This window comes from Boleophthalmus pectinirostris, unplaced genomic scaffold (genome assembly GCF_026225935.1).
Source record: "Boleophthalmus pectinirostris isolate CB_2022bp ecotype Guang Dong unplaced genomic scaffold, ASM2622593v1 HiC_scaffold_8, whole genome shotgun sequence".
NCBI lineage: Eukaryota > Metazoa > Chordata > Actinopteri > Gobiiformes > Gobiidae > Boleophthalmus > Boleophthalmus pectinirostris.
Genome location: NW_026571515.1, coordinates 36,376,286 through 36,403,844, shown reverse-complemented (window position 1 = coordinate 36,403,844; position 27,559 = coordinate 36,376,286). Strand labels below are relative to the sequence as shown.

The 27,559-nt window shown below is 37.3% G+C and overlaps 1 protein-coding gene across 6 annotated transcripts in view; it reads left to right on the top strand.

The window, feature by feature from the left end:
* mical1 (microtubule associated monooxygenase, calponin and LIM domain containing 1) overlaps positions 1-27,559 on the top strand; it is a 40,676-nt gene that overhangs the window by 2,819 nt on the left and 10,298 nt on the right. For 4 of the 6 annotated variants that reach the window (XM_055166232.1, XM_055166233.1, XM_055166237.1 and 1 more), the window contains 12 exons: positions 11,236-11,524; positions 12,624-12,831; positions 13,382-13,489; positions 14,245-14,340; positions 14,669-14,824; positions 16,792-16,892; positions 17,856-18,113; positions 18,711-18,826; positions 20,277-20,403; positions 21,265-21,343; positions 22,371-22,518; positions 22,974-23,164. In XM_055166232.1, coding sequence (XP_055022207.1) covers positions 11,270-11,524; positions 12,624-12,831; positions 13,382-13,489; positions 14,245-14,340; positions 14,669-14,824; positions 16,792-16,892; positions 17,856-18,113; positions 18,711-18,826; positions 20,277-20,403; positions 21,265-21,343; positions 22,371-22,518; positions 22,974-23,164 — 1,843 coding nt within the window. In that variant the 5' untranslated portion in view covers positions 11,236-11,269. Of the gene's footprint in view, positions 1-7,921; positions 8,039-11,235; positions 11,525-12,623; positions 12,832-13,381; positions 13,490-14,244; positions 14,341-14,668; positions 14,825-16,791; positions 16,893-17,855; positions 18,114-18,710; positions 18,827-20,276; positions 20,404-21,264; positions 21,344-22,370; positions 22,519-22,973; positions 23,165-27,559 lie in introns of all 6 variants that reach the window. The other 2 variants (XM_055166236.1, XM_055166234.1) reach the window with 1 other exon arrangement.

Here is a 27,559-nt window from a genome sequence, read left to right as displayed (position 1 = left end):
AATCTGATTAATTGCCTCTGGAACAGTCAGGTCACTTTCTCTTTAAATCTTTCATACTCCTAAAGCCCACATCCAGGCCCACATCTACTCTTTATTTTAGTACACTAATGTAGTCACATAAGTGTTTCAGTGTACCCTGAGACACTTTTAATGATCCTATATTGAGTCATACCTGGAGTTGTGTTTTGTTTCATTCACACATGTTTGAGTAATCCTTTATTATTAGTCTGTCTACATCTCATCTCCAAAGCTCGAAATGCGCTGTACAACCATGTCATGGTGTGAAGCTGCAGTTCTCACGTTAACAGCTTTCACTTTTAATTTAGTAGAGATTGGCAATTCCAGGTCTGAAATGATCCAAATGATTCTAGTGAAAATGTATGGAGTTTAAAAACACAGTGGAACCCTTCCTGTATTATCACTTGACATCACAAGGTGGAACAGAGTGTTTTCTTTTTGAGAAACGAACACAGCCTAAACAGTTCTGAAACAGCTCAAGATCATTCTAAAGCTTTCAGGAAAGGTTCATTTCTGTCCTGTGAATGTGACTTTTGTAGTATTGATACCTGCTCAAATGAGTATCTAGTATCAGTGCTAGTTTTAGTATCGATTAGTACATGACAGAGGTGCATATTTGCAAGTTGTGACTTAGACTCGAGTCAGACTTGAGTCAATATTTTTAGGTCTTGAGACTTGACTTGATAAAACAGACTAAGACTTGGGACTTGACTTGGACTTGAAGGTCAGTGACTTGGGACTTCACTTGGGACTTGAGGCCTGTGACTTGAGAAGACTTGAGAAGCACTTTTAAATCTTAATTCTTTCTATTCTGACTGGACTTGGACTTTCCTGTATTTGACTTGGGACTTGACTCGGACTTCAGGTCAAAGACTTGAGACTTACTTGAGACTTACAAAACAAAGACTTGGTCCCACCTCTAGTATATGATTTTCAATACGTTTAACAAGCCTAGTACTTTTCAGTAGAAATTTCTAACAGATAAATTCATACAGTTTGACCCTGATCACTTCTATTCAAGGCTGTAGACAGAAGAACTCGCTGTATTCTAGTCAGTAACATCGACATCAGCCATGAAAAAATGAAGGAGGGTACACTCTCTTTATGTTCACGCTTCAACTTGACTTTCTCTTCATTCCAGACAGATGTGCTGAGGCCCGTACTAACATCTCCTCTGCTACCTTCTAAATATTTGACTATTACTTAAAGGTGCATTATGTAACTTCTCTGGTGGAGGATCTCTCAGTTGCTTTTCTCTTTTGCTGCTTTGTCTCAAATGTTTCACAGTATGGCATTAAACCTTTCTGTCATCATGAAGACCAAACCAGATGAAGTCACAGGTCAGATCTGTGGAGAGGAGACCCCGCTCACAGTCAGAAGACCTGTTTATCTAAGTATTTTTGAGCTATAAAACCACGTGTAATACATGCATCACGAATTTCGGACTTCTGGTCATCCCGCAATGCATACTGGGAAGGATTTTCCGAAAAAGTGAGCCTTAAACCACCATGTTTGATTTCCCAGTGGAATGCGTCTATTGACGAAGCCGATCCGAAGCAAAGTCTTTTGCCATCAAAGCGGGATCCCATTTGTTAAGTGAGAGGTGCAGAAGACAAACAGGCTGAGTTCGCACTTTCTTGTTCTTGTGGTTTTACAGCAACATTAAGTCTTGGTTGCTTTGCAGTGGAAAGTGTTTCTTGGTGAACAGTTAGTGGCTTTCGCTTTGGTGTTGACTTTTTAAATTCGTAACCAAGGTGGAGCGAGGGATCGGGATACCACTTTGATGGTGCTCCACATAAAAAATGTTCGCTGCAAACTCGGGATGATTTCTTAGGCAGCCAAAGGTTCCTTTTTTGTCGTTCCTGTGTATCAATACTGCCCATCGCCTTCGCCTTTCACTATTATTCAATTCCGTTGGGAAGGGAAACAGTTTGAACGGAGGTTTGCAGTCACACACATCTGATTCCCTTTTGCAGTTATGGAGTTCACAAACTTCCGAAGCCCGTTTTCCGCTGTTAGCACATCTAACAACCACACAATTATGATGTCCGAATCCCAAAACTAAAATATGACAATATCAGAACCAGAAACAAAAGTGATATGGTTCAAAAGACTTGAGAAGATTGGCTTTGTCAATAGACACATCTCACTGGGAAAACAAACATGGAGGTTTGATGCTCACTTTTTTGGAAAATCCTTCCCAGTATGCATTGCGCGATGACTGGAAATCTGGAATTCGTGATGCTTGTATTGTATAAATGTAAGGTAGAGCTGTTTGATGTCATACTGTGGCAGAGTAATGACATATCCATAGAAACATGTAATGCAATGAAATTTACATAGTGCACCTTTAAACATATTTTTACACCTGCACCTTTTTCACTACTGTAATTATTATGGACATGGTTTTTGCTCCTACTTGAGTACTGTTATTATAAAGTTGTATTGTGTTGTACTTACACAATTGACTACTTTACATAACCTGCTTGTGCAGATACAGGAGATTCTCATAATACTTTGCGGTTATGACTTTTCAAAATGTATTTCCTCATTGATACTCTCAAGTGTGGCAGATAATTAGAGTGTCTTTAACTGTCAGAGTTTTGTTTTCAGTTCAGAATGTAGGCCAGGCTAAAAATAGGCTCCAATACCTCTGCTAAGAAACGAATATAAAAATGCCACTTTGTTCTGTTGAGTTATTTTTAGCTCATCGCCTCTCGGACTGGTTCAGCTCTATAAAAAAAGGAGAACTTCTGCTTGTATTAGCCAAAGAATGAATATACTGTAGCTAAATGCCAGTGGAAACAAGACTAGTTCATTTTCAGTGGTGGAAAATAACAAAGTTCAAGTACAAATTTCAGGTATCTGTACTTTACTTAAAGGTGCATTGTGTAACTCCTCTGGTGGTGGGCTCGTCTCCTGCTTGTTTCTATAGCTATAGCTTTGTCCTTACTCTGCCTGGAATGTTCCACACTATGACATAACAGCTCTACTTTACATTTATTCAGTTATAGGTTAATTTATAGCTCAAAAATACCTAGAAAAACAGGCATTCTGACTGTGAGCGGGGTTGCCTGTCCACAGATCTGATATGTAACTGGTCTGAAATGGCGGAGACTTTCTTTTATTTAGCACATTTAATTTGAGTTAATGTCCTAACTTTGAGCGAAACAAACCAAATATACAAAAAAGCGAGAAAAATTAAGAAATCAATTGAATCACTTAAAATCTGCTCAGTTCTTTTTCAAAATCAGTGCATTTCATCCTTTAATTGTTCCAAAAATCTCTCCAAAATAAGTAAAGTACATTTTTAAAGAGGGTTTGAGGTCAACGTAAGTCTGCTGATAATGTCTGCATCTAATTCTAAAGCGTTCTTTTGTCCAAAAATTAGGAACTGTACCTTAGCTTGCTAATTGTTGCTTTACCGTGACAATAAAACTCCGCTTTGTTCTCTGAAAGTAGTGAAAAATGCTTATAAACTCATCATGGTGAATAATTAGGATGCATAAAGTAAGTGAGGAATGACTTTGAATTTTAAATTTTAAATCGATTTTAAAAGGCTTAAAATGTGAACTTTCAGCAGAATTCTATTATTAAAACATAATGGAATTATCAGATCAGAGCAAAGGTGGATACGTGCTTGGCAGCTTCGTGTTAATCAACAATAATTAACACTGAGCTCCTAAAAGTTGAGTGTGACCTAATTTTGTTGGTCCAGTGTTGAAGCTGCTAACCCTGTAGTTTAAACCTCGACAAACATGTGTCTTTATGGGGTCTTGTTAGTTTAGTAGTTTTTATTAGTCTGAAATATCCATGTTATTCAGTAAGAAAACAAAACACCAGCTGTACTTTTGAATATATGTAAAATGTGACCAATTAAAATACGACAGCTTTAATTTGCATATATATTACATTTTCCACAAACTGTTATTAGGTATTTCATCATCCAGCTTTAGTTATGTCCTTGCTGCAAAACTGAATCAACATGAACATGAACAGGAAGTGCCAAAGTGGCCGCTCTGTCAGACCCACTTAGATATTATTAGTGTGTACTGTTTTGGGTTTGAATGATTCAGTTCTCGAATTGCAAATGGGGAACTATAAGCATGAATTTTTTTATTATTATTATTTAAGCTAATTTTACTCAGAATAAAACTAGTCTGGAAAAGAGAGTTCACATTTCTTGCATTTTAAATTAAAACCAGCTCGTTTTTACTAGTATGCTAATATGCACATCCTGATTCTCGCTTTATATTTATATGCAGACAGTACACGGCTAATTTTGACCTTAAGACCTGCTTAAAGGGACAGTATTACGCTATTTTCTGATCTATGTTCTAATGTTGTTTTCTCATCACAAACAAACCTGGAGTTGTGTTTTGTTTCATTCACATGTTTAACAGTTCTTCTCTCAAACAGAAAACACTTTGTTCCACCTTGTGATTTCATGTGGTAATACAGGAAGTGCTCCACTGCGTTTTTAATGCACCACTTCATACACCCTCACTAGAATCATTGATAATTTCAGCCCTGGAGTTGCCAGTCTTTACTGAATAAAAGGTAAAATCTCCAAATCTCTCGGTACGATGTTTTCACAATATACATCTCACGGTACAATCTTTATTGCGATATTTTGTGGAGACTAAACAGCTAAAACTTTTAATATGTTACTGTTTCCTCTTAAAATACCTTGACAAGACTTAATCCAAAGAACTAAGACTTAAAAGTGCTTAGAACTGTTATTTCTTCTTGTAGTCTACACTGAAACGAAGCAAAGGATCACGGTCTATGTAGTTCCCTGTGTCTTTTTTTAGCTATTGCTGCACCATAACTCTTAATTTAAACAAAGAGACTTTTAATTCGATATGTTGTGATGGTCCACAATATTATTGTGAGAACTTTGACAATACGATATCATGATATCTCAGTTATTGTTACATCCCAGACATGTGTGAATGAAACAAAACACAACTCCAAGTGTGTTTTTGAGGATGTAACAGCATTTTTCAATGTCTTAAAGGTCACAATAGTCAGTTTTACATAATATAGGACCTTTAAATAATGTCTTTACTGGGGAGAGACAAAATTTGCTGAGATACTTGGAAAAAATATCAGGTACTGGAGCTTTAAGAATCATTTTTAATCTATGTATATTTTTGGCAGTGTACCTGAAATGTACTTGTGTCGTAACCACATTTTTTCAGTAGTTTTGGTGATTTTGAGTCAGATTTCCAAAGAAGTCTTCCCTGTCTTTCACTGTAAAAGCCCGGAGGCACATAGGGATTCAGGAGAAAGGCTGACCACAGAATATGGAAACATGGATCATATTTGTGTGTTTGGCTTTCAGGTGGAGAAGAGTCATGTTTACAGAAAAGCTGAAGTGTATTTGAAAAGCTTTCCGGGTGCAACCATTGATTATTTTAGTTGTCAACGAGCCAACAATTATTACTTAATCCGAATAATCCACTGATAGCGACTCTGTTATCAGTATTATCGCGCCGATACTGAAAAATTCCCTATATGGGGCATTGGCTTCATGATATCAGTTAAGGCAATGTTATGATTGAGCCTTTCATTGAATGTAATAAGACAGACTTATTTACAGGCTGATTTTCACCTAGAACGTCTCATGATGTTTAAGGAAATAAGTACCATTGTCCATACATTGGTTAATATCTGTCACCTACTTGTCTCCATGGAGATGTTATTACTTTGCCTTTGTGGTTTGAGACCTGCTGAAATGGCAGACTTTCTTTTTTTTTTTTTTTGCATATTTAATTAATAAAGTTTTAATGATTATGAATCAAGCCAATTTCACAAAAAGAGCTAGAAAAAATAAGAAATCAGCTGAATCTCTTAAAATCTGCCAAATTCTGTTTCAAAATCACTGCAGTTTATCTTTTAATTGTTCCAAAAATCTCTCTTAATACGCTTACTTTTTACAGTTAAAGTACATTTTTAAACAGGTCTTGAGGTCAAAGTAAGTCTACTGAATTCTAAAGTGTTTTTTGGGCTTAAGTGTATATTATAAACTCATCATGGTGAATTATTAGGATGGTCTAAATGCATAAGATAAGTGAGGAATGACTTTGGGCCGTATAAACTTGCTTAAAATGTGAACTTTGAGCACAGTTCTATTATTAAAACATAATCAAAACACAATGCTTGTCAGAAAAATGTTGTATGGAGTTGTGATGTTATTACTTTGCCTGAAATGTTCCATGGTATGACATTAAGTGCATCTATCTAGCATTTATTCATTCCAGGTGTTTCTGTTTCTCAAAAATGCAATAATTCCCTATCTGTGTGGTTGCCACTTCACAGATCTGAACTATAATTTAGCCTATAGTTGTTTTCCTTTAGATAGATTTTAGGTTTAATCTCTAGCGTGGAACATTGTAGACAAGCAGGTGATGGACCCTCCACCAGAAAAGTTGCGCAATGCACCTTTAAAGTCAAAGAATCAGTGTCAGTATCGGAACTCAAAAAGCTCGATCCCTACCTAATACTCCGACCCCGCACACACACACACACACACACACACACACACACACACACACACACACACACACACCTGCACCCCACCGCAGGACCTAAATACAACTATACTTACTGTATGGCTATTTAAATGTAAATTGGATCATTTCATTTTGGCATTTCAAATTTTAAACATGTCCAGGAGAACTGACAGGAAGTCGGAAATATGACCTGACAAATGAATACAAGAATTACATTTCAGAACATGTTTGGACTGATCTAAACTACAGGGTTAGCAGCTTTTATGTAGAATAAGACAGGAGATGTGTGTTTTGAAGGAAATGATGTTATGAAGGGATGATGATTTTGATTCAGTTGCAACAAATTGTGCAGCGCTAGAACATACAGAGAAGCATCGCTCACAGGAAACAGTCTTAACCTCATCAGTGACGCTGCGTGTGTATGCATCACTATAAGAGCCTTAGATATGTAATGTGTTATTTTCACTTAGCTGTGTACTGCAAATTATTACTTTTACACTGAACTATCATCAAATCCACTGCAGATAAATCTTTGTATTAGAGAGATCTGCAGCCGATTTTGTAGTAGGCAGTAAACGCATGTTGTTTGGAACAGACTGAATACTTGGGAGGAAGAAATCTGGTTATGAAAATATTAATTTGTTGTTCAAAATGCAGGTTTTGTGGTGTTTTTTTCATTACTTAATTGTATGGGATAGTACCTATAGTGAATATCATAGTTTACGTAAGTAGGGAAGCAGTTTGCAAAGAAAAGTTTGAAAAAGGTTGAAATAACAGGAAGCAGCGGTGAGTTTTAAAATGGAATTCCTCAATACATTTATGAAATCAGGGTTAATTGTGTAATACATGCGGTAATGTTTGTTTAGTGGCTACTTTAGAGGTACTTTTTAGTAGAGGTGGGACCATAGAGTCTTGAAAGAAGTGGACTAAGGGAGTGAGAAGTCACCCATAGTGTTTGGCTCCAGTCAAATGAAGCTCAGGAGTGAATTTGGAGCCGAATTTCATAGGATTTTTTTATGGACAAAATAACTAAATAAAACACCAGGATCTTGTAGAGTGAGTTAATAATAACATCTTAAGATGAAAATTACGAGGTTTATAGCTGCAGTTACAGAGAAAGGGGTGACAATTTTTCAATGTAAAGTCAATTGGAAATGGAGTCAGTGGAGCTGGAAGCGCACCTTTGCATCTTTTTTACAAATGCTCCTTGATTAATGTTTGTGGTGTGAGAGGAACTAAACTTCAAATTGAGTGACTGGGTTAATACAGTGAGTTTCACAAATGAAGTGTGTTTCTTGTTGTCTTTCGTGTCAAGTGCCTTAAGGATCTACAGCAGTTTCTCCATCCGGGAGCCTCATGTTGACTCTGTATTATTTCCATTGCAGGTTTTTAAACCTGAAACTGGTTTTGTCCTGGAGCAGTGACGAGTGCTCAGCGTGAGTGAGGAAGAGCCTCATACACAGAAAGAGCCCCAGACAGGGAAGCATGAGTCAGCAGAGCAGGTGACTACAGCAGGAATAAACTAAGACTAAACCAGGACTAAATCAGGATTTAACTGGGACTACACCAGCTCTAAAACAGGATTGAACCAGGTCTATACCAGGAACTTAATAGGGATTAAACCAGGTGACAGCAGCAAGACTAAATCAGGTCTAATACAATACTAAACCAGATCTAAACCAAGACTAAATCGAGTCTGAACCAGAATTAAACCAGAACTAAACCTGGACTAAGACTACCAGAACTAATCTTGGACTAAACAGGACTAAACCAGTTGACTGCATAAGGGCTGAACCAGGTATAAACCAGGATTATAGCAGTACTATACCTGGTCTAAAACAGGACTATTCCAGGATTAGCAGGTCGTATACAAGTACTATACCAGGAGATAACCAAATTTAAATCAGGACTAAGACAGAGTTAAACCAGGACGAAACCAGATCTAACCCAGGACTAAAGGACAGGACTAAATCAGATGCCTACAGTAGGTCTCTGGGTCAAAGTGCTCTGTAATTACAAAGGTATAATAGAAGGTGGGAAATTCCCTCTACATCATGGGACTACAGACTCATTTGGACCAGGAAAGGTCCAGTCTAGTTTTTCCAGTTTCATCCATGATGTCACATAACAGCTCCATAATCATTAAACCAGGACTAAACCAAGACTACAGACGGACTAAATCACGATTAAGCCAGGACTAAACCAGGGCTAAACCAGGACTAAACCAAGACTACAGATGGACTAATTCAGGATTAAACAAGGACTAAACCAGGGCTAAACCAGGACTATATCAGGATTAAACTGGGACTAAACTGGGACTAAACCAGGACTAAACCAAGACTACAGACTGACTAAATCAGGACTAAACCAGGGCTAAACCAGGACTATATCAGGAAACTACAGTATGACTCAATCAGGACTCAACCAGGTCTAAACCAAGACTACAGGTGGACTAAATCAGGATTAAGACAGGACTAAACCAGGACTAACCCAGAACTAACCCAGGTCTAAAACAGGACTATATCAAGAGACTACAGCAGGAATAAACCAGGACTAAACAGCAACTAAACCAGGTGACTACAGGAGGTCTGAATAAGGTCTAAACAAGGACTAAATGTGGTCTGAGTTCAGATTAGACAACAGAATTAAACCAAAACTAAACCAGGATCATTCCAGGTCTAAACCAGAACTATTACATTAAGGGGTCGGGTGAATCAGTTAACTCAAATCAGTGACATCACTTTAACAGCTGTGTGACAGTAAAAGGGGGGAGGTCTGTTTAAGTTAGCGCGCAGTGTGAAGTGTCTCTGAAGTGGCCTTAAGATCTCACGCTATGATAAACCACATCCACACACTCACAGTGGGCCCATAAACCTTCATTATCAGAAGTAGCCTCCCATGGTTCAGTTTCCAGGAAGGGCACTTTTATCTCTGCTTAGGTGGCCTGTATATGGTTTGCACTATGTAACATTTCAGGGTCCATCACATGCTTGTATCCACTGAAATGTTATTGCTTTGACTGAAATGTGTGAAATGTGAGTATGGCATTAAACATACATATCCGTGGAGACAAGCACAGGATGTCAGCAGGCCAAGTTACAGGTCAGATATGTGTAGAGGCGACAGTAAAAAGCATTTTCCAATATAATAACTCTTGTTTTTGAGTATATAAAGAGAAAGAGAATAATTTTAATGCCTACTTTGGAACTAGAACCCACAATAAAATCTTTATAGAGACTAGTGTATTAAAGTATTGAAGTACTGAAAATCAGACACTAAAACTAATATAGGCCACTAACAATGCAAAAAAATCGCATTAATGGGGCAAAATTTGAGCTTTCCTGAAGTAATGATGTGAAATGATTTTGATCAGAATGAATACTAGCCGTATCAGCGCTTTTTGCCGCTTTTTGCAGATTTTGCCAGAAATTTTCAAAAAAAGATTACTGTATTGGTCCAAGCGATGTCACAATAATCCTCAATGTTTTCAATATTGTCCAAAAGTAAAGTACAAATATCCAATAAAGTCCAAAAACAATATCCAAAAGTGTGTGGGCATTTCAAGCGTGAACCACACAGCTGTCAATGAATACTATTATTTGGTATATGAAACTTATATTACTAAAAAAGGAGATCTTTTTTCCATTGTGGTATCATAATCACCATTGGCTATTGAGTGAACTTCTTAGTGTCGAATTATCAAATTGAGTTTGGAATCTTAGTATCATGACACCAACACTACTGGAGACAACATGAAACATGTGGCAGTCATGACTTGTGTGAGTAGGGTGACCAGATTTTCAAAATAAAAAACTGGGACATTACTGGTTTGTGGTGGTTGGCAATAACAAAATTGTGAGTGCATAATTAAGGAAAATTGTTCTGCACTCAGCTCTAATGTGAGTCAGTATAGTCGTTTTTCTTTGTGTTTTGGTCATTTTTATGCAGCATTTCTGAATTTTATAAATGACAATGTATGCCTCTCTTTACTGTTGGCAGATTGGTAAAAAATAGAGACATCTGGAACATTAATTGTATAAATTGGGACAAATCACTGGTTTTGGATAAATCTGCTGGGACAGGGGATACAGGGCTCAACACTGTGACTGTCACGGGTAAATAGGGACATCTGGTCACCCTATGTGTGAGTGTTCATAATTTGTCAACTCAGGAAAAACATTTTTCCGAGTTCCCAAGGATCATTTGAGTGCGTATTGGAAAACATTGTTTAGGACAGAACTGTAACTTACACTTAGCATGGTAACAGAATACACACATTTTAGATTGTTTGAAACTAAAAACTAAAAAATCTGTGGTTTTAAAGAGAATTGGGAGCCTGTGATCAATATGAGCATTCAGTTGTGTTTAGGAGTTTGATTTTCAACCAAAGGGTGAGTGACTAACTGAAAAACTGTTGCCTAATGCTAGCTTGCTTGTAACGGTAATGTTATGTGGCAGTTCTATTCATGGGTTTCAGCTTCCTCTAATATTTAACCATTTAAGGACTTTTTCCCCATTCAAAATATATACTATATTGTTTTAAATTGTTAATCACTATGGCAGTGGTTCTAATTTCTCATCATTCTGACACCCATGGTTAGTTATTTCAGATACACAAATCAGATCACCTGTAGTTAAAAGACATCCATAGAGTTATTTTCATTAACCCTGATCTTAGTATATTCTGCTTGTTCCACAGATTTCTGACTGAGTAAGCCTTGACTACCTCCACCATGGACGACGCGGACAGCAACCCGTCCCATGCGGCATTTGAGCTCTTCACACAGGCTCAGACCTTTAAAGAGGTCCAACATCACTTCTCTGAGCTGTGCAAACATCTGGAGATAAACCCTAAAGACTACAGGAACTTCTACAGGACACTGAAAGACAAACTCAACTCATGGAAGGCCAAGGCCATGTGGAGCAAGTTTGACAAGAGAGCCTCACATCCAGACTACCAGCAGGGCAAAGTCTGTGCCAAGAATAAGGTACTACTGTCTCTCATTGTAGGGCCCATATTACGCTGCAATGTTTCCTCATCACAAACATCCCCGGAGTTGTGTTTTGTTTCATTCACATGTGTCTCTTTTCTCAAACTGAAACCCTCTGTTCCACCTTGTGAAGTCATGTGGTAATATAGTGATCTTAAGCTCCATACATCTTTAGATGATTTCTGCTCTGGAATTGCCAATCTCTACTAAACTAAGGAGCTGTTAATTTGACAACTGCTGCCTCATGACATCACAAGTTAGAACAGAGCATTTAGATTGAAACAGACTAATAATAAAGGATTGCTCAAACATGTGTGAATGAAACAAAACACAACTTCAAGATCACAAGAGTCAATTTTGTATAATAAGGACCTTTTGAAAGAGTGACCGTAATGAGCAAAATATAAAGCAATATTCATGGGTCTGAGGCATAAGGATGTCTTTCTGATCTGAAGGATCTGGTATGTTGTTCTAACAATAAAGCCAACCAAATCAAAATATAAATGTTTTTAACAAAGAAAGTCCCTCAAAAATCCTTCAAATCAGGAACAAATCATTATCCTGAAACCCATGGATAGAAAGCATGCATAAAATAAAGTGTTAGAAATAAAGTTTTGACTAAATAAAAATACAAGAACACACAACTAGCAGTGCAAAATGCATATGGATGTAAATAGAAGAAACATCTCCATGGAGACAAGAGGGTGGCAGACCCTCCACTAGAAAAAATTACCTGTTGTGTACATTTAACTATGTGATTTATTTGAAAAATTGGAGAATCATTCACTGATAAATATGATTTCTGTTCATATTCGGGTTGTCAGAAGTATCAAAAATCTGATACAAATTGATACTAAAACTAGTATCGAAACAAGAAAAAAAAAACACCTCATATCTGGATAAAATGTGACCTTTTCTGAACAGTTTCATCTTGTATTTTGTCAGAACTAGTGTCAGACCACATGGTGATAAACAGATACTATTGTGTTGTGTGGAAAATACAAGATGCTTTAGTATCGTAATCAAGTTTGTAATGTTAGTATCGTGACAACACTAGTACATATTACAGATGATTCTAAATACTGGCTTGTTTCAGTGCCTAGTGTTGGGGGCTGGACCATGTGGTCTGAGGACAGCCATAGAGCTGTCTCTGCTCGGAGCCCAGGTCGTGGTGATCGAGAAGAGAGAAACTTTCTCCAGAAACAATGTGCTCCACCTGTGGCCTTACACAATCGTAGACCTGCGTAACCTATGTGCCAAGAAATTCTATGGGAAGTTCTGCAGCGGAGCTCTGGACCACATCAGTGAGTGGGGTCTATATCTGTAACACTGTCCCTTTGATAGTCTCTAGTCTCTAGTGAGTCTCTAGTGATGTGGGCATTGAAGTTTTGGTTTTGATTTTCTGGCCCAAACTATTCAGATGGGATTCAGTGACTGAACAAGGAGTAAATTGGGGACTAGACAAGGGACTAGACAAGGGACTAGACCAGGGACTAAAAGCAATTAAAATTAGAGAGACTAAATCAGGGTCTTACAAGGTCTAAAGCAGAAACTAAACCAGGAATACACAAGGAACTAAACCAGGACTACACTGAGAAATCAGCAGTTAATCAGGGACTAAACCAGAGAGAAAACCAGAAAATAAACCAGGACTAAACATAAGTACAAGGATGATCCTACTGACGCCAAATTTCTTGGAATTATTGATAGTCCAGGTTTAGTTCTTGTTTAGTCCTGGTTTAGACCACCTACCCTCATCTGCATTGGCAATAATATAGATCACAATATTAGTCCGGGGCAGTGTTTTTTTTATAGGCTTATAGGTTAAATTTGTATACCTGTGTCTGCTTTCAGGCATCCGGCAGCTGCAACTGATCCTGCTGAAGGTGGCTCTGCTCCTGGGGGTGGAGGTGCACTCTGGGGTGGAGTTCCAGGGTTTGGTGGAGCCCTCTGGAGAAAATGGTATTTTTTATTTTTTTTTACAAACATGGGGCTCTGTTTAAAGTTCATATTTTAAGTCCTTTAACATTTGAGAGAAGACTGAAATCTGAACTACCTAACTAATCCAAGAATCCCATGTATTTCAGAACAAGTTACAGTGGGGCGCTAGTGGCAAAAAACTGTTGTTGTGTCCTTAGGCAAGACACTTCACTCACATTGCCTAGTATGAAAGTGTTGTGAGCGTGAGTGATGGTGGTGGTCGGAGGGGCTGATGACGCAGATTGGCAGCCTCGCTCCTGTCAGTCTGTCCCAGGGCAGCTGTGGCTACAGTAGTAGTTTACCACCACTGAGTGTGGAGTGACTGAATAATGAACTGTGAAAGGCGCTATATAAATGCTATCAATCAATCAATCAATCAATGTTTGTAGAGGCTTAAACTCTGCTTTTATACTTACTAAGATATTTTTCTAGTATTAAACTCTTCATAGTGGCATTTCACTGCAACAATCATCAGTTTATTATTGAAAAATTATTTAAAGACATTTTTAACAGGTATAGTCCAGTGGTAGATATTATTCCAATAATAATTGCAGTACAGAGCCATGGGTGGAGATGGGGGGTAGGTGAAAATCAAAATGTTCAGAGCTTTCAAACCTCAAATGCAAGACTGTACCGGATTACTCAAACACACATGAATGTGACTCTAAGCTAATGATGAGGCTCAAAAGCTCATAACACCTGATTTTACATATGTCCCCTTTAATGTCCTGTTTTAGGCTGGATGGTCCAGATAAATCCTGCGTCTCACCCCGTCTCCTCGTATCAGTTTGACGTGTTCATCTCTGCAGCAGGAGGCAGCTATCGCCCTGAAGGTCAGACCATATAAAGGAAAGGGGTCAATATAACTATGGACTGGAAATATAAATAATGTTACAATTTTAATTAGGGAACTGGGGAGGAAGGGGGGGTGGCGTCACACTTGAGCAACATTTGAAAAACAATCACAAACAATACAGTCTCTGTATTTCTCTTTCCTTGGAAAATCCTCTATACAAACTTTAATCTCAATGGGACTGTCCTGGTTCATAAGTGTTAAAGAAATAATAAAAAAGATTATGAATTAGTGTCTTGCTTTCAATGCTTTTGACACCCTTAGCTCTGAATGACGATTGTTCACTTGTTTATTTGTTTATTTCACAGGGTTTAAAGGAAAGGAGCTGAGAGGGAAACTGGCCATTGGAATCACAGCTAACTTTGTGAACAGGCACACGGCAGCTGAGGCCCAGGTGGCAGAGATCAGCGGAGTCGCACGCATCTACAACCAGAAGTTCTTCCAAGACCTGCTCACACAAACTGGTGAGATGTCTATACAGAGTTTAAAGTTTTTGAAATGATATGAGTAAACCTGATCAAGTATGTGGAACTTTTTGTTGTAGTTGTGGAGACTAGAGGTAGACCAGTATAGACTCCAGCATATTTTTTTTGTCCCACCAACTGTGTAAATAAATATGTATAAACAATATATGCTATAAGCTTTATGTGAACACTTCAATACAAAGAGGGTACTGTAAAAATGTCACTAGCAAAACTTCCAGATGTATAATTCAAAAAAACATGATTTAATGGCCCTATATTATGCATATTTGACTCTTGTGAGCTTTTGGCCATGTTAGAATGTTATTACCTCATCGAAAACATACCTTGAGTTTTGTTTTGTTTCATTCTCACATGTTTGAGTAATCCTTTATTTCTGGTCTGTCTGCATCTCCAAAGCTTAAAATGCTCTGTTCCACCTTGTGATATTATGAAGTGGTAGTTTTCAAATTAACAGCTATCTTTTCCCTTTTGCTCAGTAGAGATTGGCAATTCCAGGGCTGAAATTATCCAAATAAGTCTACTGAATGTGTATGGAGTTTCTTTATTAAAACATGCCATCACAAGGTGGAACAGTGTTTTCCATTTGAGAGAGGAACTCAGCTGGGTTTGTGTGTTAAACATGTGAGAATGAAATAAAATACAACTGGTAAATACAAATAGGTGTGTTTGTGATGAGGAAACAACATCATAACAAAGATCAGAAAATAGTTTAGCAGTAAACTTTAACATGTTTTAACATTTTGGTTTTGAAAAAAATAAGGGAAGCGTTTTTTCTCTGCTTGTTCCTCTGTTGTAACGCTGCTTCAACAGATTCCATCTTTTACCACTCAGTTTGAAATAATGTGTTCCCAGATTGATGATGCACTCACAACAACACATGGGTCTGTCTTCTGCGGGTTCCTGTGCTGTGGTTTGCAGACAGAACATCGCTGTGTCTGTGCTGTTGGTGAAACGTGTGAATGAGCAGAAGCTGTAGAGTGTGCCACAGGAAATGAACATACAGAGAAAATATTCATTTGTTAGTAGTTTTAACCAGGGTAAAGATAAAGGATAATGTATACTTTATTGCCCCTGTACATTGTGTATTTTTCTATTTGATTGGTGAAAGCACACATGCAAATTCCAGAAAGGTCCCACTCGGAAGTTGAAGCCTGGACCTTCTTGCTGTGAGGGTTGAGTCCTTGCCTGCTTCAGCCACTGTGCGGCCACATAGATACAGATGCCGAGTCTGCTCAGGTCACTTTCACACTTTCAGGATATTTCAGTTGCGTAACAATATTTTCATTTCCCTCCAAAAAAAAAACAACAACTCACACCCAAAAAAGACTAAAGCCAAAGACAGGTAAATGTGAATCCTACAGGTAAATACATTTAAACTTTAAAAAACACAAAATACTAGGAGTCTACATCCAAGGAGTTTGCAAATTGTGAAACTGGTCAAAAATACATTCAAATGTTCAGACTTCCTGTTGATGTCATCTCTTTTTCTCATTTCCTTCCCTTGACTCAATTGGATGCAAAGTTAAATGTGATGTAATTTGTAAAACCACAACATGAGAACCAGAAAACATAAGGATCATTATATGAGCCTAGTGTCTCAATACTGTACAAACACTGAAAAGTTAAATTATAAACTTAAAGGCCCTGTATCACATTGTTTCTCATGTATTAAAGTCTTGCTCGAATACAGAAATATTGTGCAAGCAGCTCTTGAGGTCAGAGTAAGTCAGCTGTTTATAAAGGGTTGAACTGTGCAATAATCAGGAATTGTGTATTAACATGCTGGTTGTTGCAAAACTCTGCTCTTGTCACTAAAAGCTGTGAATAGTAAAGATGATTTGAATGCATAAGGCAAGTGAGGAATAACTTTGGACCTCTGCAAACTATTTGAAATGAGTTAGTTCTGCTTTTTTAATAATAACAATATTGTTATTTTCCACCTCCAGGTATTGATTTGGAGAACATTGTGTACTACAAAGACGACACGCACTATTTTGTGATGACAGCCAAGAAGAAGAGTCTGCTGAAGAAGGGCGTCATTAAACAGGTGAGTGGGCACTGCTGAAATACACAATAATTATTACATGGATACTTCCTCTATCTGCAGACAGTAACTCTAACAAGAGTCGAGTTTTTATTCATTTAAGATGGATATTAAACTCTACAACAGAAATAACAGGAGCAGGTGTACAGCTATGCTCTGTCCTTGTCCCTGTTAGCAAACTAGGCTGTAGTTCACTGCCCTATAAAAAACATTGTAAGAATGGGTACAACATGATTTGACCTTAGAAAGAAGTCAGCTGTGGGCTATTCCTGAATATAACCCCAAACGAAAATGCAAGCTACTCAGAACCCATACTGAATAATGTAATTCATGCCTTCTTTGATAACATTAGTACAAAGCAAATCAAATTATTTATAAATTGTAGTAGATTATGTTTCATTTGACCAAGTTACAATTTTAAGTGAATAACACGTCATCTGCTTGTCTTTTGCCTGAATTGTTCCACAGTATGGCATTTAATTCCATCTTGCATTTATTCTATTACAGAAAAAAAAAATGCTAAAGCAATATGTGCATTCTTACAGTAAGTGGGGTCGCCTCTCCACAGATCTGAACTTGGCCCAATGGTGGGCCACCTGAGATAAATAACAGATACCATACTGTGGAAGATTTTAGGCAAAGCTATAGCATCTCCATGGAGACAAGCATCCATATGTCATGTGTGCTGCCTCAAATTTTTTTTTTATTGTACGATAATTTATAAATGTGTGTTAGCATGCTAGTTGTGAGCTTTTATGGTCTCTGAGAATTGTGAAAAGTGCCTATAAACAAATCACGGTGAATAATTAAGATGCTCGGAATGCATAAGATAAGTGAGGAGTAGCTATGGACCACTGCAAACTGTTTAAAATGAACTAGTTCTGTTTTTTCACTTTTTTAAGCCAGTAAAATCAGGTCCTGTGCCTTTAATTGTAACTTGTATTAAATTGTCCCATCTGTGCTCAGGACTGTGCAGATGCAGAAGACCTCCTGGCCCGGTCAAACGTGGACTATGAGGCCCTGTGCCAGTACGCTCACGATGCCGCAGACTTCTCCACCGGAGGAAAACTGCCCAATCTGGAATTCGCTCAGAATTACAAAGGGAAGAAGGACGTGGCCATGTTTGACTTCACCTGTATGCACCGAGCAGAGAATGCATCGATGGTGAAGGAGAGGAGGGGCAAGAAATTGCTCATTGCTCTGGTCGGGGACTGTCTTATGGAAGTAAGGATAAATATATAAGAGTTTCCTTTAACAGTGGTTGGATTAAAAATATTAGTTTTGTTTGCACTGCCAGTCAAAAGTTTGGACACCTTTTCATTTCTGTTTTTAGCTGAAGGCATCAAAACTATGAATGAGTACATAGAATTTAGTAAACAAAACAAAACTCTAAATAAGTAAAAAATTTTGGTTTTAGATAAAAAAGATTTTTTTTTAATTTGGGTTGCTCTTTTAGCATTTCTTGACCCTTACAGGGCACAGCTGAGAAGTGAAAACCATTATAGGAGAGTTCATCATGAAGCTCACTGGGAGAAGGCCAAGGGGTTGCACTGTTGTCAACAAAGCAAAGGGTTGATGCTTTGAGGATTTGAACATCAAATATAAAACAATATTTAGTTAGTTATTCAACATTTTTTACTACATAATTCCATCTTGCTGCATTGGGGTTATCCCAGAGACACTGAAGGATGGGTCAAATGCAGAGGACAGTTTAGTCTTGTTTTGTTTTTGATTGTATGTTTATAACCCCCAGTGTAGAGATGGTTGAGTTGGCATGTATATAATTGGGTCCTCTCTAAGTATCACATGTTGTTTGTCCAGCCTTTCTGGCCTCTGGGGACGGGAATCGCTCGTGGGTTCCTCGCAGCATTTGACGTGGCCTGGATGGTGAGGAGCTGGGGCCAGGGCACTCCTCACCTCAAGGTCCTGGCTGAGAGGTGAGTGTGTTAAAACAGCTGTTTTTCAGGTCAAAGGCTATTCATTTGCAGATGTTGTGGGGTTAAAGAATATAGCAGCAGGATAAAAGATTAAGTTTTTGTCTTTCTCATTTGAGAGAAATGACAATTTGAATGGACTCAGTTTGCATATCTCAAACCATAGTATCATAATTTCCTTCACAAACAAAAATCTTCTGTCTTATTCTTCAAAAAAACGGCTCACCCTGTAGTTTAGATCTGTACAAACATGTTCTGTCAGGTCATATTTCAGTCTTTTTGACAATTCTTGTGGACGTGTTTAAAATCGGATTTATCAAAGTTCACATTATTCAAACAGAAATCGCGAATCAAATCCCAATTGCAAAGCTTCAGAGAAAATGCAGTTAGATATTCTTCCCAAATAATTCTCAAATCATTGCACACTCTTTATTACTTCCTCTCAACCAGATGGTCCTTGGTTTTATTCCTGGTAAATTAAAGGCAGTTGATAAGAAATATAAATATGTAATTAATCTTACACAATCTGAAGACTAACTAATTCAAACACCATGTAATTACAGTTCTGACTCTGTTATATTGTACTGTTTTTGTCCGCTAGTATTTGCCCTGTCCTTATCTTATCTGTGCTGCATATGGAGCTCAACAGTGACTGTCCACCTCCGGGAAGTAAAATTCTCATTTATTTTTCGCAAAGACTTTCAGAAATAAATTACTAATAAAAGTTTGCTCAGGGCTAATTCGCTATGTGGAAACTATTGACCACAAGACCTGTCATTTTATGCAAAATCTTAAGTTATTAAAATTTTTGTTGAATCTTGTCTTTTAAATGAATCGATTTTTGGACTTAAAACAGCTGTGTTATTGGTAGTACCACATAACTGGTCAACTTCTTCATGTCTTCAAACTGTCTGGGTAAAAATCTGGGTAAAATTAATGGAGATTTTACTTCCAGAACCAGAATGGACTTCAAAGTGGGCGGGGCTGTTGAGCTTTATTTGTTGTTATCACGCAGTCACAAGTTACATGATCGTTCCAGGAAAGTCCTATGACTAATGTGTCATTTACTGTTTAACAGGAAAAACTGTGCAGGTCTAAATCATTTACTACCTTCATGGTACAGCTCTTTATCACCAGCACAGATAATGCTTTTCACTTTCAGTTTCTTTTCAGAATTCTGCTCAGATATGAATCTCTCACATTTTCAATTTGCATTTTGTACTTTTTTAAAATGCCCAAGGCCTACCATACCTGATGCCATTTTTTGTTTTTATAAAAAGTGACATAAATAGGACAAAGTTGAAGCTTTCCTAACAAGTTTTCAAACTCCACATCATAATATTAAAGGAACTACTATTATTTTGTTTTAAAAATGCATTGTCTTGTCTTTTCTTTAGTATTAAAATTGATAGTGAAAATTCTGTTCCATGATATTAATGTTTTCTCCTAATAGGGAAAGTGTGTATCAGCTCCTGTCTCAGACCACTCCAGAAAACACCAGTAAAAACTACGCCAACTACAGCATCAACCCGAAAACACGGTACCAGAGTGTCAACCTGTCCTCCATCCAGGCTCACCAGGTCAGCACTGATTTGTACTGAAGTAAATGTCCCTATGTCTCCATGGGGCCTTACTCTGTGTAAGCTGCTGACCCTGTAGTTTAGACCTCTACAAACATGTTCTGAAATACATGATTGTTGTATTAGTTTAGCTGTGAATAATGAGATGGCTTATTTTTATCACATCTCTCAAATGGAGAAAACTTCTCTTAAACATTCAGAGCAAATTGTAGAGCTGTTTTTTACCTAAAACTTCAGGGATGCACCGATCCAGCTTTTCCTCTTCTGATATTGATGTTGATACTTCGGCTTTAAGTGTCTGTTGATACTTGATATCAACAGACACCATTGGAGTGACTGATTTCCAGATATGTTTTGCAACTGTTGATTGTCATTTAAAGTAACTACAGGGCAACTTTGAAAAATATGACTTAATATTATATGTTATTATAAATAATAAAAAATAATACTTGGGCCAACATTGTCCAGCACATTTAGTGCTTGAGTGCCAGAGTTAAGTGCTTCCATTGCTGATTCTGCATAAATTCAGTTTACGATTTGTAGATATGTGTGATCTTGGGTGGCAGAGCAATATTTAAATATAAAACTGTGCAAGTGCAATTGTCATGTTACATTGTGTCACTCTGATTTTAAATTAGCTTTTCCACCCTCTACTGGCAGATTCTTGTATATACAATTTCATCATCGGAATTATTTTATTCACTAGTTTTACAGTTAAGCTTCATTCAAATTCTATACACAAAACTAAGAATTGTATTGACATTGACGTTTTAGTATTGTTTGAATCTCCGTCTAATGCATAGTATCATTCTTCTCCATAGAAACTACAGCAGCACAAACCGGTTTCTTGTGTGTTTTCAGGTTCAGCATCTCTATGACACAGACAAAGGCGGCTCTCTGAACAATAAAGTGAAAAACAAACTCAATCCTATGAGACAAGGTTGGTTTCTTTTAGTTGTGCTAATCTCTATTGTATTTTAATCTCACTGTTTTTTATTTTTTTGTAGTACTGAAAAATAAGAGAAAAGTCTAGACAAAAGGTCCAAGGGAAGCAAAGTAACTACGGACATTATCTTATCACATTATAAGATCTGAAAGCAACCCAAAAATCCAACAATGTTAAATCTGATCATTTTTATTAGTGAACCACTCCATTGTATCACTATGCTATCTGTTTTATCCAATTCCACCACAAACTATACAGAGTAACCATTTACATTTGAACTGCAACCAACTCCATTAAACATAGCTACAGGCCTGTAAGTGTAATGGTACCCTCAACCTGCATGTCATTGCCTGATTTCATCTAATCTCTTAAACTGAGCAGGGTTGGGTCTTGTTAGTACCAGAAGCGGGCAGCAGTGGCTCTCTGTGCAAACTGTTGTTGTGTCCTTCTGCAAGACACCTCACCCACATTGCCTAATATGAATGTGGTGTGTGTGTGAGTGTTGGTGGTGTTTGGAGGGGCCTATCCCAGGGCAGCTGTGGTTACAATAGAAGCTTGCCACCACCTTATATGGAGTGTTTGAATAATGCACTGTAAACCTTTTTGGGTGTCTGTGCTCTATACAAATCCTATGCATTATCATTATTATTACTAGATACATTCCACAACACACTGATCTGTGCGTCAACAACGGAATAAGCAGAACAATCAAACTTTGTTAAATCCAACTGAGAGATAAGACAGAATGTATTTATGTTAACTGTCTGATTTTATTGTTTTTCTCTTTAAACTGATGCGAACAAAATGTTAACCATACAGCAGGCACACGCCAATATGGATTCTCGTGAGTTTTTGGACTCACAAATATCTTGAGAATCCATCTGCGCAAGATTAACAAACCAGTATATACAGAATATGAGTTTAAAATTAGCATTAGTTATCGTCTCACATATTTTATTAGCTTTATAAATACATAAAAAATAGTAATATTAATGAAATAGTGTCATATGGTTTGTTGTAGATTCTACGAGTGGTTTTGAGGAGCTGCTGAGGTGGTGTCAGAAGCACACTGCCGGCTATAAAAACGTTCATGTCACAGACCTCACTGAGTCCTGGAGGTCTGGTCTGGCTCTGTGCGCACTCATCCATCATTTTAGACCCAAGCTCATGTGAGTACAGACACGTGTACACTGATACAGGAATGGTTTTATGTGGAGTTGTGTTGTTGTTGTGGAGTTTTTCTTCTGCAAATAAAAATTTTCAATATTTGTCTTGTTGTTTTAGTCAATGTAAACATTTTAAATCAACAGAAAGGGCCACTCATAATAAAGTTCACATTAACTTAAGTAAAATCATAACAAAACTGATGTATTTATTTATTTATATATAACAAAAATATAATTTATTGTTGTCAAGAAGTGTGCTGCTAACATGTTAGTTTTTGTTGGCATTACCTTGATGGGCAAAACTGGTGTGAAAAGTGCTTGTGGTGTATAATTAGAGTGCTTGGAAAGCATTAGAACCTCTGCAAACCCTTTAAAATGAACTAGTTCTGTTTTTCAAGTTTTTAAGACAGTAATGAGGTACAGTGCCTTTAAACCAATGCACATATTGTTTCCCACAGAGACATGTCCAGCCTGAGTGAGTCAGACCCTGTGTTGAACCACCATCTGGCCTTCAGCCTGTTGGAGAAGGAGCTGGGTGTCCCTCGGGTCATGTCTCCAGAAGACTTCACCAGTGGAGCCCAGGTCGACAGACTGTCCATGGTCCTGTATCTGACCCAGGTGCAGAAGGCCTTCACAGCGCCTCCTAAAGGTGAGAGCAAGTCTAAACCCCATTGTGAAACAATTAGGGATGTGCCGTTAATACAATAGGCTCTATTCACGCTTATGTCATTGTTATCTTCATCTTACCACTGATGACATTTACTTCAATGGGTTTTATCACAGTTGCACGGCGAGCGCAGTGTTGGGAACTATACCGGATGTTGACATCACATGTTTCCAAATGTCTATCTGGTTTGTGACGTAAGCATGCATAGAGCCTATTTTAACGAGATCAAGATTCAGTCATTAAGGGCCAATGGTCAGTTTGGGTGTTTTTAGTGGAAAGGTCTACAGCCAATCCTGTGTCAGTAAAGCATGTGGTTTGGAGCAGAGTTCAGAATTTGGCAAAGAAAATTTGCCATTTCTTGTGTTAAATGACAATAATGAAAAGTCTGCATTGTTCAATTTAGGAAATGCAGGAAATAAAAAATGAAAGCCATTTTTATTCATTTGTAATGAGACAAAATAAAACTGAATCAAAAGTTGTGAAAAAAATTCAGCTAGTGACATCAATAATGAGAGTAAAATACTGTGTACACTGATGTATGGTGTATGTGTGAGTGGCTCGTTGTTGTAAAGTGCTTTGAATGCCTTGAATGTGGAAAAGCTCTATATATAAAATGTGACCAGTTACAATGACCATTTAAAATAAAATAAAAACAATTACAAATGTTTTTATCTTTTTAAATACCTTGAAAACAGCATCCTTGCTGTGAGGGGAACTGCCTCTCCATAGATCTGAACTTGGCCGTCTGCTTGCTTCTATAGAGAGTTTATTATTTTGCCTAGATTGTTCCACAGTATGATTTTAACTGTATCTATCTCTTATGTCAAGCAAGCTTCAAAGTTATACAGTGGAGCTTTAAGAAATTTATTGCACTATACTTTACAAATGGCTGACTAAATTAAGTTGGAAAAGTATCTGCTATTGTAACATTTTCAGGCAGATTTTGTAAAGTTGTTTGCTACATATTTTTGAATTTCAGTGTTCAGTTCACAGTTCATTCTAAATTCATCCAGGAGCATTAATATTTGATAGAAGACTGAAACCTGAACTGACAAACTAATACAAGAATCCCATGTATTTTACCACATGTTTGTAGAGGTCTAAACTACAGGGTTACACTGAATAAGACAGAATAGAAACTCTGACACATTTAATTTTTGGCAGAGGACATTATATTAATTAAGTATTTTAAAAATTTGCTATTTTGCTTCCAGTCAAATTACAATTTTAATTAGATTCCTTTCAGTCCTTTGGCCTTATTTTATTTGAATACGCTGAGTGATTCTTTTGAAATTAAATGGTCTTTCAAAGTGGAGGAAGTGACAGATCTTACATAAGAACGTTGCCTAGATACACACCGCATTAGCATCTTCTTAAAGGGGCAGGCGCACTGTCCTTCCACTGTAATGTGTTTACTGTAGATGAGTGCGAATTCAGCACTGTGTCCTTTAAGAGACTGTTACCAAGAATATTACAGTGTCTAGTTTTTCTATTTAGAACAAACTTTTGTGGGTTTTATATCACATTTTCTTTTAGAATTTTGGAATAAAAGACACATCACAGAACAGAATTGTAAAGCATTTTTATATATGGTAAAGAATTGTATTAATTTTAAGGAAGGAAATGAAGGCAGCTGGTTTGACCAAAATTAACATATAATTTTTTGTTCTGCTATTTGGTTGACCATGTTGTGGTTAAAGGAGCACTATGTAGCACTGCTAATGGAGGGCCCGCCACCTGCTTCTCTCCATGGTGGTATATCAATTTTAAAAACAAAATTCCAAAGTATGGCATTATGCAAATCAATCTCCATGGATACAAGCAAGAAACACAACCTGGCCAAAAGTTATCCCACCCACAGCAAGAATGTATGTTTTTCAAGGTATTTTTGCATAATAAAAACACACAAAAAAATAGATATGTTTAATGCCATACTGCGGACAATTCCAGGCAAAGAAATAACATCATCAGACAATGAGGTAGACTCCAACAAGAAAGGTAACATAAAGATATATAATAAATATATAAATTATAAATAACATTCAGTTAGACTGTAAGAGTAATCACAATTGAATCTAATTTGCATTTTCAATAGTAAATGGTAATGGTAAATGGTCACATGGTCTCATTTTTATATAACGCCCTTTCCACCTTCAAGGCACTCAAATCAACACACATTCATACACCAGTGTACGCAGACACTAGGGCTGAGGTGGGTTAAGTGTCTTGCCCAAGGATACAATGATAGCATCATCTGTGGCAGCCGGAATCGCACCGCCAACCTGTGGCTCAGTGGCTCTGACCACTCAACCAATGATGACTATGTCGAATCGCCAGCTTTCAGATCACTGGACAAATGCTCTACCAATTGAACTACTGTCGCCCCAATAGTCACATTTAGCAAAAGCTTAGATTATTTCGGTTATTATTATTCCTCTGCAAAACCCCCTTATCTCCATGGGGTCTTATTCTGTATAAAACTGCTTTCCTTTCTACAAATAACAGTGCAATAGTCATAATAGTTAAGTAGTAGTCTTCTCTCAAATGTGTATTCTTCTGGATGTGTTTAAAACATGGTGTAAAGTGGCATTTTCCATTACGGCTGCACATTTAATCCTAATCAAAACACTAAGACTGCAGTTATTTTAATAATAGAAATGTCCTCAGCAAAGAACAAAAGATCCTCTCTATTTATAGAAAAATCTTGTTGTAGTTTAGACTTCTGCAAACACGTTCTGAAATGCAGGACTCTTGTATTAGTTTAACAGTTCAGATTTATTATTTATTTACAATGTGCACTCTAAACAGAATAGTATTTTTTAAACATTTTGTCTCAATTCTAATACTACCTGATGAGCTACCTGATATAAATATGATTTTTGTATCACCTATTTTGCTAAATTGACTCTTGTGAGATTTAAGCCATGTTCTAATGTTGTTATCTCCTCAAAAACATACCTGGAGTTGTGATTTGTTTCATTTATTCATGTTTGAGTAATCCTTTATTATCTCTCTGTCTATATCTCCAAAGCTCAGATGCTCTGTTCCACCTTGTGATGTCATGAAGCTTTAGTTTTCAAGTTAACAGCTCCTTTTAGCTTTAGTTCAGTAGAGATTCATCCAAATGATTGAATGAAGTGAAGGAGTATGGATTTTTAAAACACACTGGAGCACTTCCTGTATTACCACATGATATCACAAGGTGGAAGTGAGTGTTTTCTGTTTGAGAGAAGAACCTATATATGCAGGATTTGAGTGCTGAACGTGTGTGAACGAAGCAAAACACAACTCCAGATATGTTTTTGATGGGAAAACAACATTATAACATAGACCAGAAAATTTTGTAAATATAGGACCTTTAATTTTTTCATATATTGCATATCTTACCACAATTTTTGCCAGAATTATCACAGAAACATTATCTTTTTCAGCCTTATATTGCATTGCACTGATAGAACATGATGCAGAGGAGCGAAATAGAGGCACTGCCCCTTTAAGATCCCATTACCCACAATCCCCCGGTTTTAAGTGGCTGTTGGTGCCTTGCTCACTGCTCACAGACAGGAGCAGTGTTCTGTGCATGCACCCTGCCTCAGCTGCGTAAAATGGGACTAGCAGCTTGAAAAGGCTAATTCCGCTCCTCAGAGGATTCCCCGGCATTGGTTTGTATGTAATTTAAGAGCGGTTATTGTGTAGCATTTGGGCTCCAGTGTTGCTGAATGGTGAGAGTGGGTGTGAGAGATGCAATGCTGTTTGGTCTGCCACTGATGTGAACCAGAGGGGAGCTGTCATCCTTCTGTATTTAACCTCATCATGCTCACTCCACAGCACAAACGTAGCTGTAAATGAGACGGAATGACTTAAAATCATGATATTAGTCTTAATTTGACTAGTTTTTATCATTAAACCTAGATTACCTAACTGGTTTAAACAGATTTGGTTACATATTTCCAGCTAAAATGTAAAACAGGTAGGTGCAATGGTTTTATTCCACTGTTAGAACATTTAGCTTGGAAAAATGTACTGAAAATGACTTGAAATTTTTATATGAATCCTGTCTTGTCAGGTTTAATTTATTCATATATTAGAAAAAAAAATAAAACTGAAATGACTTGACTAGTAAACTAAAATGTAAATCTGATAGGAGAAATGTTGGCTTGAAAAAATTTATTGAAATTTTTCTGTAAATTTTTTCTGGAATATCTTTGATTTATTTACATATTGAACTGAGTTTACTTAACTGGTTTAAGTAGATTTTATTTCTTTTTCAAGTTAAACTATTAAAGTGCAGTTGTTTTGCTCCATCTAACCAGGGACTAAACCAGGGACAAAACTAGTACTAAACCAGGGACTAAATTAGAAGTAAACCAGGAACTA